The following is an 18,075-nucleotide window of genomic DNA, read 5'->3' on the forward strand; positions in this document are numbered from 1 at the left end:
ACCATATATTCTTAATACCTTCCACAGGGCATCTCTATCAACTCTGTCATATGCCTTCTCCAGATCCATAAATGCTACATACAAATCCATTTGCTTTTCTAAGTATTTCTCACATACATTCTTCAAATCAAACACCTGGTCCACACATCCTCTACCACTTCTGAAACCACACTACTCTTCCCCAAGCTGATGCTCTGTACATGCTTTCACCCTCTCAATCAATAACCTCTCATATAATTTCCCAGGAATACTCAGCAAACTTATACCTCTGTAATTTGAGCACTCACTTTTATCCCCTTTGCCTTTGTACAATGGCACTATGCAAGCATTCCGCCAATCCTCAGGCACCTCACCATGAGTCATACATACATTGAAAAACCTTACCAACCAGTCAACAATACAGTGACCCCCTTTTCTAATAAATTCCACTGCAATACCATCCAAACCCGCTGCCTTGCTGGCTTTCATCTTCCGCAAAGCTTTTACTACCTCTTCTCTGTTTACCAAATCATTCTCCCTAACCCTCTCACTTTGCACACAACCTCAACCAAAACACCCTATATCTGCCACTCTATCATCAGACACATTCAGCAAACCTTCAAAATACTCACTCCATCTCCTTCTCACATCACGACTAGTTATTACCTCCCCATTAGGCCCCTTCACTGAAGTTCCCATTTGTTCCCTTGTCTTACACACTTTATTTACCTCCTTCCAAAACATCTTTTTATTCCCCCTAAAATTTAATGATACTCTCTCACCCCAACTCTCATTTGCTCTCTTTTTCACCTCTTGTAGATTTTTCTTGACCTCCTGCCTCTTTCTTTTATACATCTCCCAGTCATTTGCATTATTTCCCTGCAAAAATCGTACAAATGCCTCTCTCTTCTCTTTCACTAATAATCTTACTTCTTCATCCTACCACTCACTACACTTTCTGATCTGCCCACCTCCCACACTTCTCATGCTACAAGCATCTTTTGCGCAAGCCATCATTACATGAGGAAATAATCATGTTGAGGCTGTCTTTTACTTTGTCCCATCCTCATTACTTTACATTTGCTCAGGTTGAATATCATCAACCATGTTTCAGACCAACTTTGGAATCTTTTTAGGTCTCCTTGTAAGCTGATGAAATCCTCTTCACTTCTCGCTTCCCTCATGACTTTTGCATCAAGTGCAAAAATATTCAAGTAGGATTCCATACTTTCATGTGTCATTGATATAGATCAAGAAGAGTAATGATCCCAGAACCAAGACCTGTGATACTGCACTGGGGATCTCAACTCATTTGGAAAAAGCCCCTGTAACATGTATCCTTTGTTCCCTCCCACTGAAATACTCTTCTTCTGTCCAACAAAGGAATTTCCCCATTATTCAAACTTGGTGATCCAGCTTCTTAATCAGACTCTTATGTGGTAGACTGTGAAATTGATTGTGGCGGTCAAGATAGAGACAGTTTACTCAGCCTTCCCTTTCACCCAGGACTGAGCTCACTCTCTCATAAAACACTTAAGAGGTTGGTTACACATGATCTTTCCCTAAAACCATGTTGTCTTTCATATGAAATTTCTCCTCTGTAGAAAGTCATCCACTTACTTCCTGATAATCTTTTCCAGAACCTTACACACAGGTTCCCAGTATCTTTTTCAGGTATGAGATCTGCCCTTTTCCATTCCCTTGGCACTATCTCAACACATCTCATGAAATTTCATCTGGTCCATAAGACATATGGGTCAAGTCTTTTAAGTATGCTGTTTATGTCTTTTCTAGACATCTGGAAAATTCCAAAACCTCCTTCCCGTTCTATCTCACTGATGTTGGTGCTGTAGTGTCTTACACTGTGAAAACACTTTTGAACTTGCTTTTCAGTCCCTCAGATGTCTTTACATCATCCTTTATAATATTTCCTTCTGAATCTCTTATCCTGATCAGTTGCTCCTTTACTGACAACAGGCTCCTGATGAATTTTTTAAGGTTCAGGATTTTCAACTATCTTGTTTACAATTTTTTTTCAGAGTTTCTTTGTTCCTCATTTCTTATCCTGCAATACTTGGTCCATGCTCTCTTATAGCTTACAAATGATGTCTTGCTGGATTGCCATCTATATTGAAACCACTGCACATTTCAAAGCTTCTTTGCTTTATGACATCTTTTATTAAACCATTCCTTCTTCTTAACATTTGCTCTGTATTAAAAGCTTGATATACCCATGCCTCTACTCTTTATTTTAATTTTCACAGAACCTCTCACCACAAAGCCCTGGTTCATGGCTTATGAATTTCATTTCCCTGTCTATGTTTCCACAGAAATGATTGAAATGTGTGTATTTTCTGCTTTTATATTTCCACATTATTTCCTGTGTCACCTCTGCTCTTTTAATGTCCTCTTTTAACACATATTCAAGCTTGAGAATGACATGATCACTTCCCCTACTGGTGTATTGTATATAATGTTCTCAATATCCATGGTAGTATGAGAGAAGATAGGATCCAATGATGATGGTTTATCAATCCCTTTCATCTTAGTAGTGCAAGATAATTTCCTGTATATACTCTAAAACTTGTATCTTCATGACTCTGTATCATGATGAGAATTCAGATACCTCAGTCTGTCTCTTTATAATTGAAATACCTCATTGTCATTACTTCAATATCTCTTAAGAAGTGAGTATTTCACTGCTTCATGTACCATCCTGATTGTTCCTTCATTGTTATCAATGTACATTTATTCCAATTCTTTGCAATCTTTGGAGGATTATATAATATCAGTATGGTCTTCCCCCCTACAGTTACTATGGTCTGTCTTCCACTGTTTCTTGAAATTTCAGGCTCTTTTTTACTAAGCAAGCTAATCCTTCCCCTCCTTTACCTTCTCTTTCTTTCCTTGCTAGCATGTACCCCTTTGGGCACAACAGGTGAGAGCTTATCTCTTTAGTAAGCTTAGTTTCCACAACCCCAATGATATCAGTCACACCAGCCCATATACAATCCTTTAATTATAGTTCTTTACCACTAACTATTAATGCATCACCATTTGCAGACTTTACTTTCAGTTTGATATTACCATCCCTAACACTACTGCTTTATCCTCATGCACCTCCAGTTTTTTGTCTTCTGACTGTGCTGTTTGCTTCTCTCCTTCTCTTCCTTAGATTTATCACACTTGATGAATATTCCACTGAGTTGCTTCATGCCTTTCGGTTTTTTAGCTTTTCTAACCACTTCCTGGCTTGATGACTTCAAATCAGATTTAACCATAACTAGTTGCCTCCTTACTGCTTCTTTTACTATTCTGATTGTTCCCTCATTGATACCTTTGTATATTTGTTCTGGATCACTGCAACTGTTTGGAGGATTATGTACTATTTACACCAATATGTATTTCTTTGAAACAGTTACTCTTCCCTTTATGTATTTTCTTAATGTGTATGTAATTGCCTCTTTGTACAGTACGAGAAATGGAGTTTTACACTCATGGGGCCCTGTCTGTTGAACTTTTTTTATCATACAATTTCTTAATTTTCTGTATGTTGTGTCCATCACTCATGTCTTGTCATTTCATTTCATTCAGTCACCACTCTTAAACTGTAAAAGTATATCTTACATCTTTTGCAAGTTTCCTGCTTAATTTCGCGTTATGTTGTCTGGTTTCTCTAATTCAACATTTCTTAAAGAACTGTTCACTGTCAATAGCAGTTTTAAAATTTTAAAGGTTGCGATCAAGTCACCCTTCAGTCTTCTCTCTTCCACAGTTGGCAAATTAAAAGCCTCAAACCTGTCCCTGTTACTCGGCTATCTTAATTCTGGTGCCACCTATGTTGCTTTCCTGAAATTCTTTTCTGAACAGGTCTTTGTGCTTATTTGGTTGTAGTGACCAAATTTAAGATGCATATTCTAGTTTGACTTTATGAATGAAGTGAACAACTTGCTAAGTAGTTCCTTACTTATGCACTCAAATGCTATTCAATTGTTTTCTAGCAGGCCAGTGGTCTCCTTAACTAGTATTCTAAGGTTGGACTCTGGTGACAGGTTAGGGACAATGTCGAATCCTAAGGCCTTCTCTAGCATAGATTCCTGCAGCTTGATTCCTGTGTGTGTGTAGTTACCTATCTGAAGGGGAGAGAGTTTTACACCTTTAGGGCCTCATTTTTTTGTATTTCAGGTACTCTGATGAAGACTTAATTCTGTCAGCATTTACTACCCTAACATTAAACAATTTTTTTGTTACATTCGTTTTGACCAGCCTTGTTCTTATTTTCTGATCATGACTTCTGATACTGCACCTTGTGAAGAACTACTTACTGTCAGTGTCATCTGGTTGATTTAGAAACATAAATTGCTTTTATCTGGTCTCCCATCTCTTTTCTTTCCTCTGAGTTGGACAGCTGTGAAGCACTCAAGTTTTCATTGACGCTTGGCTCTTACTCAGGTATAGTCTTGGTTGTTCTTCTCTGAATCCCCCCAATCATATTTTTGTGCTTCAGTTGCTGTGACCAGGCCTGAAAGACATAATCCAGCTTTATTCTATTGTATGTTGACAGCTTACCAACCATTCTTTTATCCATATACTTGACTGTGATTTTAATATTTACCAGCAGACATTTTACTTCTTGCAAAATTCTCCTGATACGTAGCTCTAATGACTGATTAGGTACAACATCAACCCCTTGATGTATTTTACTCATCAAATCCTGTAGCTTAATTCCCACCAAGTAATATTCATGCAGGCCTTTCACCAAGTCCAATCCAAATTACCTTCCTCTTACTTGAATTAAATCTTAGCCTTTTATCAGACTAACTTTGGAGTTTCTTTCTTGATCTTATATCATCTTCAAACATGTTCAGGTATGCTTCTAGTCCTTCAGGGAGGTCATTTACATACACCAAGAATAGCAGTGGGCCTAAGGTTGAGCCCTCAGTCCACTTTAAGAATGTCTCTTACCTACATATGTTTTCCCTTCCACTGAGGTAATCCTCAATCCAACAAAAGTGTTTGCCTCATATTTCTGCTTGTGGCGCTTGCTTAAGATCTTAATCAGCCTTCACTGGGATACAATGTCAAGGCTTTCTTGCTGTCGTCGAAGAACACAGTCTGGTCATCCATTCCATTGGTCTAAGACTGAACTCACCCTGTCTTAGAAGTCTGAAAATTAGCGATGCACAATCATTTTCCTCTGAAATTGGATTGTCTTCCACTTAAATAGTCTCTTCTTTTTTAAGTAGTCATTCATTTATATTCTGATCATCTTTTCTAGCAATTTACAGGCCATACTCATCAGTGATACAGGCCTGTTGCTCAGCATGAATTCCTGCTCTCATTTCTTGAACATAAACACGACATTTGCCCTTTACTGCATCTTTGGAGCTATATCTTCCTCTGGTATCCCATGAAACAGTATTTTGAGAGTTATATCCAGTGCCTCTCTGCATTCTTTCAGAACATGTGGGGAGACTTGATCAGGTCTTTGAGCCTGATTATATTACTTCTGTTAATCCTTATACTTTCCAAGACCTCCTCCCCCTCCCACCTTTATAACATAGGTGTAGGATTATCCTCCACTGTGAAAACACTTTTTCATTTTATCATTTAGTTCATCGCATATTTCCAGTTCTTCATCAAGAGTTCTCCCTTTTGAGTTTCTTAGCCTGAGAAGTAGTTCTAGTCAACCTTTAGGAAGTAGTTGACCTGGCTTATTTCAAAAGACAGGACTTTTCTTGTCTTTTTCCATTTCATATTTCTCTCTATACAGTATTTCAGTTAAGGCCTGGCTTTGATATGGGCTTTTGTCCGTGACTGGAGCCTCCAACATGAAAAAAAAATATGAGGACTGCTGAAGAGGGAATATTCAGAACAGTTCACCTCATAAGAGGTCGTATTCTTGAAATGGCCACCTGTGAATCAATTTTGAAATACCAGGCCATTAATACTTCTAGTCACATCCCACACGCTGTTTGTAGACACTACAGTGTAAACTTTCTCTCTCTCTCTCTCTCTCTCTCTCTCTCTCTCTCTCTCTCTCTCTCTCTCTCTCTATATATATATATATATATATATATATTTATTTATTTTGCTTTGTCGCTGTCTCCCATGTTAGCGAGGTAGCGCAAGGAAACAGACGAAAGAATGGCCCAACCCGCCCACATACACATGTATATACATACACATCCACACATGCAAATATACATACCTATACATCTAAATGTACACATATATATATACACACACAGACATATACATATATACACATGTACATAATTCATACTGTCTGCCTTTATTTGTTCCCATCGCCACCTCACCACACATGGAATAACAACCCCCTCCCCCTCATGTGTGCGAGGTAGCGCTAGGAAAAGACACCAAAGGCCCCAATTCGTTCACACTCAGTCTCTAGCTGTCATGTAATAATGCACCGAAACCACAGCTCCCTTTCCACATCCAGGCCCCACAGAACTTTCCATAGTTTACCCCAGACGCTTCACATGCCCTGGTTCAATCCATTGACAGCACGTCGACCCCAGTATACCACATCATTCCAATTCACTCTATTCCTATATATATATATGCGCATTCCTATGCACTTTGTTCATATATATATATATATATATATATATATATATATATATATATATATATATATATATATATATATATATATGAAGAGGTACTAAAAGCTTTGCGGAAGATGAAAGCCGGAAAGGCAGCAGGTTTGGATGGTATTGCAGTGGAATTTATTAAAAAAGGGGGTGACTGTATTGATGACTGGTTGGTAAGGTTATTTAATGTATGTATGACTCATGGTGAGGTGCCTGAGGATTGGCAGAATGCATGCATAGTGCCATTGTACAAAGGCAAAGGAGATAAGAGTGAGTGCTCAAATTACAGAGGTATAAGTTTGTTGAGTATTCCTGGAAAATTATATGGGAGGGTATTGATTGAGAGGGTGAAGGCATGTACAGAGCATCAGATTGGGGAAGAGCAGTGTGGTTTCAGAAGTGGTAGAGGATGTGTGGATCAGGTGTTTGCTTTGAAGAATGTATGTGAGAAATACTTAGAAAAGCAAATGGATTTGTATGTAGCATTTATGGATCTGGAGAAGGCATATGATAGAGTTGATAGAGATGCTCTGTGGAAGGTATTAAGAATATATGGTGTGGGAGGCAAGTTGTTAGAAGCAGTGAAAAGTTTTTATCGAGGATGTAAGGCATGTGTACGTGTAGGAAGAGAGGAAAGTGATTGGTTCTCAGTGAATGTAGGTTTGCGGCAGGGGTGTGTGATGTCTCCATGGTTGTTTAATTTGTTTATGGATGGGGTTGTTAGGGAGGTGAATGCAAGAGTTTTGGAAAGAGGGGCAAGTATGAAGTCTGTTGGGGATGAGAGAGCTTGGGAAGTGAGTCAGTTGTTGTTCGCTGATGATACAGCGCTGGTGGCTGATTCATGTGAGAAACTGCAGAAGCTGGTGACTGAGTTTGGTAAAGTGTGTGAAAGAAGAAAGTTAAGAGTAAATGTGAATAAGAGCAAGGTTATTAGGTACAGTAGGGTTGAGGGTCAATTCAATTGGGTGAGTTTGAATGGAGAAAAACTGGAGGAAGTGAAGTGTTTTAGATATCTGGGAGTGGATCTGGCAGCGGATGGAACCATGGAAGCGGAAGTGGATCATAGGATGGGGGAGGGGGCGAAAATTCTGGGAGCCTTGAAGAATGTGTGGAAGTCGAGAACATTATCTCGGAAAGCAAAAATGGGTATGTTTGAAGGAATAGTGGTTCCAACAATGTTGTATGGTTGCGAGGCGTGGACTATGGATAGAGTTGTGCGCAGGAGGATGGATGTGCTGGAAATGAGATGTTTGAGGACAATGTGTGGTGTGAGGTGGTTTGATCGAGTAAGTAACGTAAGGGTAAGAGAGATGTGTGGAAATAAAAAGAACGTGGTTGAGAGAGCAGAAGAGGGTGTTTTGAAATGGTTTGGTCACATGGAGAGAATGAGTGAGGAAAGATTGACCAAGAGGATATATGTGTCGGAGGTGGAGGGAACAAGGAGAAGAGGGAGACCAAATTGGAGGTGGAAAGATGGAAAGATGGAGTGAAAAAGATTTTGAGTGATCGGGGCCTGAACATGCAGGAGGGTGAAAGGAGGGCAAAGAATAGAGTGAATTGGAGCGATGTGGTATACCGGGGTTGACGTGCTGTCAGTGGGTTGAATCAAGGCATGTGTATGGGGGTGGGTTGGGCCATTTCTTTCGTCTGTTTCCTTGCACTACCTCGCAAACGCGGGAGACAGCGACATACGTACTTACATACGTACTCTTATGTATATCTCTCTTTTTAAACCAGGTATTCCCAATCACCAGTCCTTTTTCAGCACAGAAATCTACAAGCTCTTCACCATTTCCATTTACAACACTGAACACCCCATGTCTACCAATTGTTCCCTCAACTGCCACATTACTCACCTTTGCATTCAAATCACCCATCACTATAACCCGGTCTCGTACATCAAAACCACTAACACATTCATTCAGCTGCTCCCAAAACACTTGCCTCTCATGATCTTTCTTCTCATGCCCAGGTGCATATGCACCAATAATCACCCATCTCTCTCCATCAACTTTCCGTTTTACCCATATCAATCTAGAGTTTACTTTCTTACACTCTACCACATACTCTCACCACTCCTGTTTCAGGAGTAGTGCTACTCCTTCCCTTGCTCTTGTCCTCTCACTAACCCCTGACTTTACTCCCAAGACATTCCCAAACCACTCTTCCCCTTTACTCTTGAGCCTCGTTTCACTCAGAGCCAAAACATCCAGGTTCCTTTCCTGAAACAAAACTACCTATCTCTCCTTTTTTCTCATCTTGGTTACATCCACACACATTTAGACACCCCAATCTGAGCCTTCGAGGAGGATGAGCACTCCCCACGTGACTCCTCCTTCTGTTCCCCCTTTTAGAAAGTTAAAATACATGGAGGGGAGGGTTTCCAGCCCCCTGGTCCCATCCCCTTTAGTCGCCTTCTACGACACGTGAGGAATGCATGGGAAGTATTCTTTCTCCCCTATCCCTATATATGGAAGGTATATGGGAAGATGTCAAGGATGTCTTATAAGATCTGTGCCCTTATGTTACATACTATTTTTTTGTCGATGTGTCAGTCTTACAAGATAATAGATACTTCACATATAAAAGACCTAGTAATCATCATTTTTGACGAATACATGTTCAAAAACCCTATATATTCATTTGATATGCTTGAAAATACATTTGGAGTACTTCATATGCCTGAGAGCAGTGCAACATTAGTTCAAGAGCATGGAGCACCTGTAAGCAGTGATTCCAGTGTGCATAAGAAATTAATCCTATTGCTTCACCAAAGGGGTAAATGATAGTTTTCTTAAGATAAACTTCTGGAAAAGCTTTGTGTTGTCTTTTGCTTTTCCCTCAAAGTTTCTCTCCCTCCAGTACTCTTCCACTCTGTTTCCCCATGTTACAATTGGTCTTCCACTTATACTATCATACACTTTCCTTGTACACTACCCATCTTGCATTCTGTCCACATGCCCACACCACCTCAATGCATTATGCTTCATCCACTCTACCACTCCAGAATTTATTCTCTGCCATACCATATCTCTCATGCACCTCCTTATGTCTTTCTTTATTTCATTTAGTCATACCTCATGCTCCTCTCAAACAGCTCACTAACACACCTAGGATTCTTGACCTTTGTGATTCAGTTCATGTCCATGTTTCAGCTGCATATGTCAGGGTTGGGAGGACTATGTTGTCCCTTAATCCTTTCTTAACTTCCACCACTTACACCTCTTCCCTTCATTATTCTGTTAAGAGACTCGGTGACCCTTCCACCCTTTCATGCTTTCTCCTTTATCTCTCCTTTCATATCACCAAATTTACCCAAGATAGGTCCCAGTTACTTAAATTGTCACCTCTTACAATCTTTCTCCCCCATATCTATGATAGTGTAGTAAAGTTTCTTCTCTTTAAGGGGCTTTTCAAAATCAATATTTTCATACAGATTCCTTTCAGACACAGTTACTTTGCTTTTACTCACATTTACCTTCAGTTGCATATGCTCCCTCACAACCTTCTGCAACTCTTCACTCTCAGCTAACTACACAGTATAATCAGCGAACAGGCTTATCACTAGCCACCTTTGACCTCCATTTCTGAGCCCCCTTTCCATAGTTTTGCTTTCACATCTCTTATCATGCCATCCATGTGTATGTTAAAAAGCCACAGAGACATCACACAGCCCTGCCTCACACCCACATGTATACTGAAACTTTCATTCAACTCTCAATCCACTCCTGCGTGTGCATTTGGACATTTGGACCACTATAGAAGGCCTTTACACCATCCAACAGTTGTCCCCCTGACCCATACATCCTTAACATATCCAATGAAGTATTCCACTCAACTCTGTTATACCTCAATGATTTCCAAAACCTTCCCCTCATTCCACCTCAGTGGTTTTGGGACTATAGTGTCTTTCATTGTGAAAACACTTTCGAACTTGATAAATTCCTCACGTCCTTCCATCATCCTTTAAGGTTTTTTCCCTCTGAATCCCTCAACTTGATTTGTTGCTTCTTAACTGACTCTTGATGAATTCATAGTTTTGGATTTTCAACTGCCCTTTCAACAAAATTCTTTTCTAAGTTTCTTTGTTCCTCTTTTTTAAACTGCTATACTCATCCCATGCTCTCTTACACCTTGCAAGTACTGGCTGCACATCTTGAAGCTCCTTTGCTTTGTGACACTTTTTATTAAACCATCCCTTTCTCTTTCTTACTGTACCCTATGTATTTGAGGCTTGAGATACCCATGTCTCTACTCCAGCATTGTAAATTTCACAGAACTCTTAACAATTTAAAGCCATGGTTCATGGCTACTGAATTCCAGTTCCCAATGTACATTACCATAGAAATGATTGAGGTTTGTTTTTTCCATGATTATTTCCTGTTTCTTATAATGCCCTCTTTTACTACACATTCAGACGAGCATTACATGATCACTTCTTCTTCCAACTGGTATATTATATATAATGTTCTCATGCTAGTATGAAAGAAGATCTTGTTATAATAGGGTAACAAGTCCCTCTCAACCTAGTGTCTTTTGTAACATAGTGGTAAAGGAAAATTTCCTGTATACAGCCTAAAAACTTGTTTCTTCATGACTCCCTGTCACCATGAGAATCCAAATTCACCTAGTGTAGTATGTTAGATGAAACAAAGGAAAACATTTCTTAGAGATGAAGTACTGATAATATAGGATTTCAGGTTTAAAGGAATATACTTGTAGTTATTATTTTTTTTTTTTATTATACTTTGTCGCTGTCTCCCGCGTTTGCGAGGTAGCGCAAGGAAACAGACGAAAGAAATGGCCCAACCCCCCCCCCCCATACACATGTATATACATACGTCCACACACGCAAATATACATACCTACACAGCTTTCCATGGTTTACCCCAGACGCTTCACATGCCCCGATTCAATCCACTGACAGCACGTCAACCCCGGTATACCACATCGCTCCAATTCACTCTATTCCTTGCCCTCCTTTCACCCTCCTGCATGTTCAAGCCCCGATCACACAAAATCCTTTTCACTCCATCCTTCCACCTCCGATTTGGTCTCCCTCTTCTCCTTGTTCCCTCCACCTCCGACACATATATCTTCTTGGTCAATCTCTCCTCACTCATCCTCTCCATGTGCCCAAACCACTTCAAAACACCCTCTTCTGCTCTCTCAACCACGCTCTTTTTATTACCACACATCTCTCTTACCCTTACGTTACTCACTCGATCAAACCACCTCACACCACACATTGTCCTCAAACATCTCATTTCCAGCACATCCATCCTCCTGCGCACAACTCTATCCATAGCCCACGCCTCGCAACCATACAACATTGTTGGAACCACTATTCCTTCAAACATACCCATTTTTGCTTTCCGAGATAATGTTCTCGACTTCCACACATTCTTCAAGGCCCCCAGGATTTTCGCCCCCTCCCCCACCCTATGATCCACTTCCGCTTCCATGGTTCCATCCGCTGCCAGATCCACTCCCAGATATCTAAAACACTTCACTTCCTCCAGTTTTTCTCCATTCAAACTCACCTCCCAATTGACTTGACCCTCAACCCTACTGTACCTAATAACCTTGCTCTTATTCACATTTACTCTTAACTTTCTTCTTCCACACACTTTTCCAAACTCAGTCACCAGCTTCTGCAGTTTCTCACATGAATCAGCCACCAGCGCTGTATCATCAGCGAACAACAACTGACTCACTTCCCAAGCTCTCTCATCCCCAACAGACTTCATACTTGCCCCTCTTTCCAAAACTCTTGCATTTACCTCCCTAACAACCCCATCCATAAACAAATTAAACAACCATGGAGACATCACACACCCCTGCCGCAAACCTACATTCACTGAGAACCAATCACTTTCCTCTCTTCCTACACGTACACATGCCTTACATCCTCGATAAAAACTTTTCACTGCTTCTAACAACTTTCCTCCCACACCATATATTCTTAATACCTTCCACAGAGCATCTCTATCAACTCTATCATATGCCTTCTCCAGATCCATAAATGCTACATACAAATCCATTTGCTTTTCTAAGTATTTCTCACATACATTCTTCAAAGCAAACACCTGATCCACACATCCTCTACCACTTCTGAAACCACACTGCTCTTCCCCAATCTGATGCTCTGTATATGCCTTCACCCTCTCAATCAATACCCTCCCATATAATTTACCAGGAATACTCAACAAACTTATACCTCTGTAATTTGAGCACTCACTCTTATCCCCTTTGCCTTTGTACAATGGCACTATGCACGCATTCCGCCAATCCTCAGGCACCTCACCATGAGTCATACATACATTAAATAACCTTACCAACCAGTCAACAATACAGTCACCCCCTTTTTTAATAAATTCCACTGCAATACCATCCAAACCTGCTGCCTTGCCGGCTTTCATCTTCCGCAAAGCTTTCACTACCTCTTCTCTGTTTACCAAATCATTTTCCCTAACCCTCTCACTTTGCACACCACCTCGACCAAAACACCCTATATCTGCCACTCTATCATCAAACACATTCAACAAACCTTCAAAATACTCACTCCATCTCCTTCTCACATCACCACTACTTGTTTTCACCTCCCCATTTGCGCCCTTCACTGAAGTTCCCATTTGCTCCCTTGTCTTACGCACTTTATTTACCTCCTTCCAGAACATCTTTTTATTCTCCCTAAAATTTAATGATACTCTCTCGCCCCAACTCTCATTTGCCCTTTTTTTCACCTCTTGCACATTTCTCTTGACCTCCTGTCTCTTTCTTTTATACATCTCCCACTCAATTGCATTTTTTCCCTGCAAAAATCGTCCAAATGCCTCTCTCTTCTCTTTCACTAATACTCTTACTTCTTCATCCCACCACTCACTACCCTTTCTAATCAACCCACCTCCCACTCTTCTCATGCCACAAGCATCTTTTGTGCAATCCATCACTGATTCCCTAAATACATCCCATTCCTCCCCCACTCCCCTTACTTCCATTGTTCTCACCTTTTTCCATTCTGTACTCAGTCTCTCCTGGTACTTCCTCACACAGGTCTCTTTCTCAAGCTCACTTACTCTCACCACCCTCTTCACCCCAACATTCACTCTTCTTTTCTGAAAACCCATACAAATCTTCACCTTAGCCTCCACAAGATAATGATCAGACATCCCTCCAGTTGCACCTCTCAGCACATTAACATCCAAAAGTCTCTCTTTCGCACGCCTGTCAATTAACACGTAATCCAATAACGATCTCTGGCCATCTCTCCTACTTACATAAGTATAATTATGTATATCTCGCTTTTTAAACCAGGTATTCCCAATCATCAGTCCTTTTTCAGCACATAAATCTACAAGCTCTTCACCATTTCCATTTACAACACTGAACACCCCATGTATACCAATTATTCCCTCAACTGCCACATTACTCACCTTTGCATTCAAATCACCCATCACTATGACCCGGGCTCGTGCATCAAAACCACTAATACACTCATTCAGCTGCTCCCAAAACACTTGCCTCTCTTGATCTTTCTTCTCATGCCCAGGTGCATATGCACCAATAATCACCCACCTCACTCCATCAACTTTCAGTTTTACCCATATTAATCGAGAATTTACTTTCTTACACTCTATCACATACTCCCACAACTCCTGTTTCAGGAGTATTGCTACTCCTTCCCTTGCTCTTGTCCTCTCACTAACCCCTGACTTTACTCCCCAGACATTCCCAAACCACTCTTCCCCTTTACCCTTGAGCTTCGTTTCACTCAGAGCCAAAACATCCAGGTTCCTTTCCTCAAACATACTACCTATCTCTCCTTTTTTCACATCTTGGTTACATCCACACACATTTAGGCACCCCACTCTGAGCCTTCGAGGAGGATGAGCACTCCCCGCGTGACTCCTTCTTCTGTTTCCCATTTTAGAAAGTTAAAACAAGGAGGGGAGGATTACAAGTATCTCTTTAACTGAAATCCCCCATTATCAGTACTTTACCATCTTTAAGAAGTGTACCATAGTGATTTTTCCTTCTTTGCTGTCATTGTGTTTTGCAATTCTCTGTTAGATTATAGAATAATAACACCACTACTCTTCCCTACAGTTACTGTTCGCATTATTTATTGTCTGAATGGGCCATCTTATACTATTTCTTGAAACTTTAAGGCTTTATTTTTATTGAGATGGCTAATCCTACTCCTCTTTTGCCTTCTCTTTCCTTTCTTTCTATCATGTACCCTTAAGAATAGAACAGACAAGAGCTTCTTTCCATGGTAGGCTTACGTTCAACAACTTCAGTAATATCAGGTGCACCTTCCCTTATATGATCCTTGAATTCCAGTTTTTACCTCTAACTATTAATCCATCATCATTTGAATGCATTACTTTATCTGAAATTACCATTTCCCAACTTTCATACCCCATGTGCAGTTCTAGTGGGGCTGCTCCATCCTCTTGCCTTGTGTGACATCTCCAATATTTTGTCTTCATCTGTACTCTGCTTTTCCTCACTTTCTTAGATTTGACTGTTTTCTGCTTTTCTTCCTCTCTTCCTTAAAGTTGTCACACTTGATGAGAATCATTTTGAATTCTGCCATGCCTTTAAGATTCTTAACTTTTCTAAGTATTTGCTAGCTTGATGACTCCAAGTCAGATGCAGACATATCTGGTTGCCTCCATAAATCTTGGTTATAAACTCCAATTCTTCTCTTCTTTATCATGGAAATTGCTTCTGGCAGTCCATAGCCTCCAACAATCTGGTGTATGATCTTTCAAGCCAAAAAGAATCTTTCTAATTTTGGTACAACCAATTTTTCAGCTAGATTCCCTCAGCTTGACAGTGTCGACCTCTGTGTATCTAACTTCTCTGTAATCTCTCTCTTGCCTAGCAAGTAATGGTCTTGTATTCTTTGTACTTTTCTAAACCTTTCAACTGGCCCTTATACATTTTTGATTGATTCACTTCTCAAGAGTGTATATCATTCTTTTGACCACTTTGCTCAATTTCTTGCATACCTTTCTTTGTTTCACCCTGAGTCTGTGTTCCTATCCCTCACTCTTCTTGCTCTGTTGATCTCCTTCCAAATTGGTTCCTTTTGGCCTTTCCTGCCCTCTACTTTCCTCAATCTCAGTGTTTTTATTGGTCGTTTTCTCTACCTGAGCTTTTGGTATACATTGGAATCAGCATGTGCTTTTGTCCTCAACTCTATCAAAGGCTCCCTGTAATGCTCCTACAATTCCTTGGTCAATGTTGTCAGTAGATTTTGTATGCATTCTAGTTGTTTCCTCTGATTGCGCAGCCTTTAGTACATCCACAGAAGACACATTAGACTTCATCTGTTTTTCAATAACCTCATCTTCCTTCGACACATTAGACTTCACCTGTTTTTTAATAACCTCATCTTCCTTCCTCTGATATTGTATCACCTGAACCCCTTCCACTAAACTGTGTTTCTGTTTCTCTTCAGTCTCATGACTTCCTTCATAATCCATGAAACACTTCCTCAGTTTTCACAAGTTCCCATAACATCCTCAGACATTTGCTTTCTGATGTCATCATCTCTAGCCTTTCTATTGCAGATCTGTTTTTGGTGTATTATTATAACTGAGTCCACACTAGTCATCTCTGGTTCAGGCAGTGCTAGAGGTCTTAAATTATCCCCAAAAGTAATACTAGTAACAGTAAAGTTTACCAGCATAAATCATTCTACAACCTGATAAGAATTTAGATGTTCAACTGCCATTATGTTAAAAATAAAAATTTCACTTCCCATTGGCAAGCTGCAATTACAAACACCATCTTACTGCATTTTCACTTCACATTGTTATCCATTCATTCTCTTAAAGCAGGTTCACATTAAAAGGAAACAAAAGAAAGAAAAGCTCTTGATTCTCTTAATTTGGGAATGCTCCTTCATTCAATTTGAACCTGTATGTGAGATGTCAAAGATGCTTATCTGTGGCTTTGAATTATGTAATATATACGAACAAAGTGCATATGAACGCGCACCTTCATAGAACATACAAACCTCCAGCAGCCAGGATCGAACCCGGGACCCCTGTGCAACAGGCGGGAGCGCTACCGCTAGGTGATCATAGCCTAGCGGTAGTGCTCCTGCCTGTTGCACAGGGGTCCCAGGTTCAATCCTGGCTGTTGGAGGTTTGTATGTATTATGTAATATAGTTAAATTTTTGAGCTGTCACACTTACAAGATAATAGATATTAAAAGAAGAAAGCCATCTGTAATCACTCATAACTGTAACAAAAACATTAGAAAATACCACAGATTTCTCTGTATGCCTGTAATCCTCCTGGAGTACCTCATACACCTGGCAACATAAGTTAAAGGGTGTACAGCAGTCACAAACAATGTCACACCTGGTTGAGCTGAACGTTGTTTTATTAGAAAATTACAGTCTTGTAAATCATAATAACAAACTTAGGATATTTTTTAATATTTGACGATTTCCCTCTATGAAATATGAAAAAAAAAATTGTAACTGCATCATAAGGGTTAAACCATTAATACACAAACCTTTAGATTAATTCTCAGTGTAAATATTAGCAAAGCTTTTCATGCTTCCTCTTGATTTCACATATGGTTGTGTTACCACCACCTCAAGCCTCAGCAGGAAACACACTAAAGCATCCTTATCTGATTTCTGTATTGCAATAACTCCATCCTCTGTGGACAGTAATATTGAGCACGTTATGCTTCCTCTTTGCAACACTAAACTACACTCGTACACTTTTTGGATGCCATTATAAAGGCAGAATTTATCAAAATAAAACAAAAATAACGGAGGAAAGCATGGGGCTTGACTATCACATGTCCAGACAGTACAATTGATGGTGTATACTTCTACAGTGCTTTATAAACCAAACATCCTATGCTCAAAACTCCTAATACATGATCTGAAGGAACAAGCCTGTTTTGAAAAAATAAGAATTCCTTGCACATAATGATATAGTCTAACATTATCAACCCCTTACAACTGCAAAATAAAACTTATTTGTATATCTGACTGTAGCCTCAAAACTGGAGTTGAAGCCAGTAAACAAACTGAGCATAAACAATATCTCAAAGAAAGGGGGAAGGTGGAGTATTGGCTGGTAAAAGAAAGCACAAGAAGAGGCAAGCAGAAGAACAGCAAAATTAGCTAGCCTCTGTCAAGAAATTTTTCAGAAGATAATCCTGTCTGTATAAATAGTGTTCTCATTGCTGAGCAAGAACCATGGAAACCTAATCTCATATCTTTGGTATTTATTGCTGAGTAACTGAGAAAGTATAGCTAAACTTTTGTTTTATTTTGTACTGTGGTGAAATACTAAGTCATATACCTGATATGGAAAAACTAGCATGTTTCTCTGGATACATTAGCTTACTATATAATGTGTATTATATTTCTAGTTATTCAGAATCTAGATTAATCAAACTGTGGGACATACAATAGCTATCTTGTGTCAATGATGT

At 39.8% G+C, this 18,075-nt stretch overlaps 1 protein-coding gene across 1 annotated transcript in view; it reads right to left on the reverse strand.

Moving 5' to 3' along the window:
• Positions 1-4,087: 4,087 nt before the first annotated feature.
• LOC139755959 (ADP-ribose pyrophosphatase, mitochondrial-like) overlaps positions 4,088-18,075 on the reverse strand; it is a 101,866-nt gene continuing 87,878 nt past the window's right edge. The window contains exon 7 of the mRNA XM_071674793.1: positions 4,088-4,501. Within this exon, the coding sequence (XP_071530894.1) occupies positions 4,428-4,501 (74 nt within the window). The 3' untranslated portion in view covers positions 4,088-4,427. The remainder of the gene's footprint in view (positions 4,502-18,075) is intronic.

The sequence above is a fragment of the Panulirus ornatus genome, chromosome 20 (genome assembly GCF_036320965.1).
Source record: "Panulirus ornatus isolate Po-2019 chromosome 20, ASM3632096v1, whole genome shotgun sequence".
In the NCBI taxonomy this organism is placed as follows: Eukaryota; Metazoa; Arthropoda; class Malacostraca; order Decapoda; family Palinuridae; genus Panulirus; species Panulirus ornatus.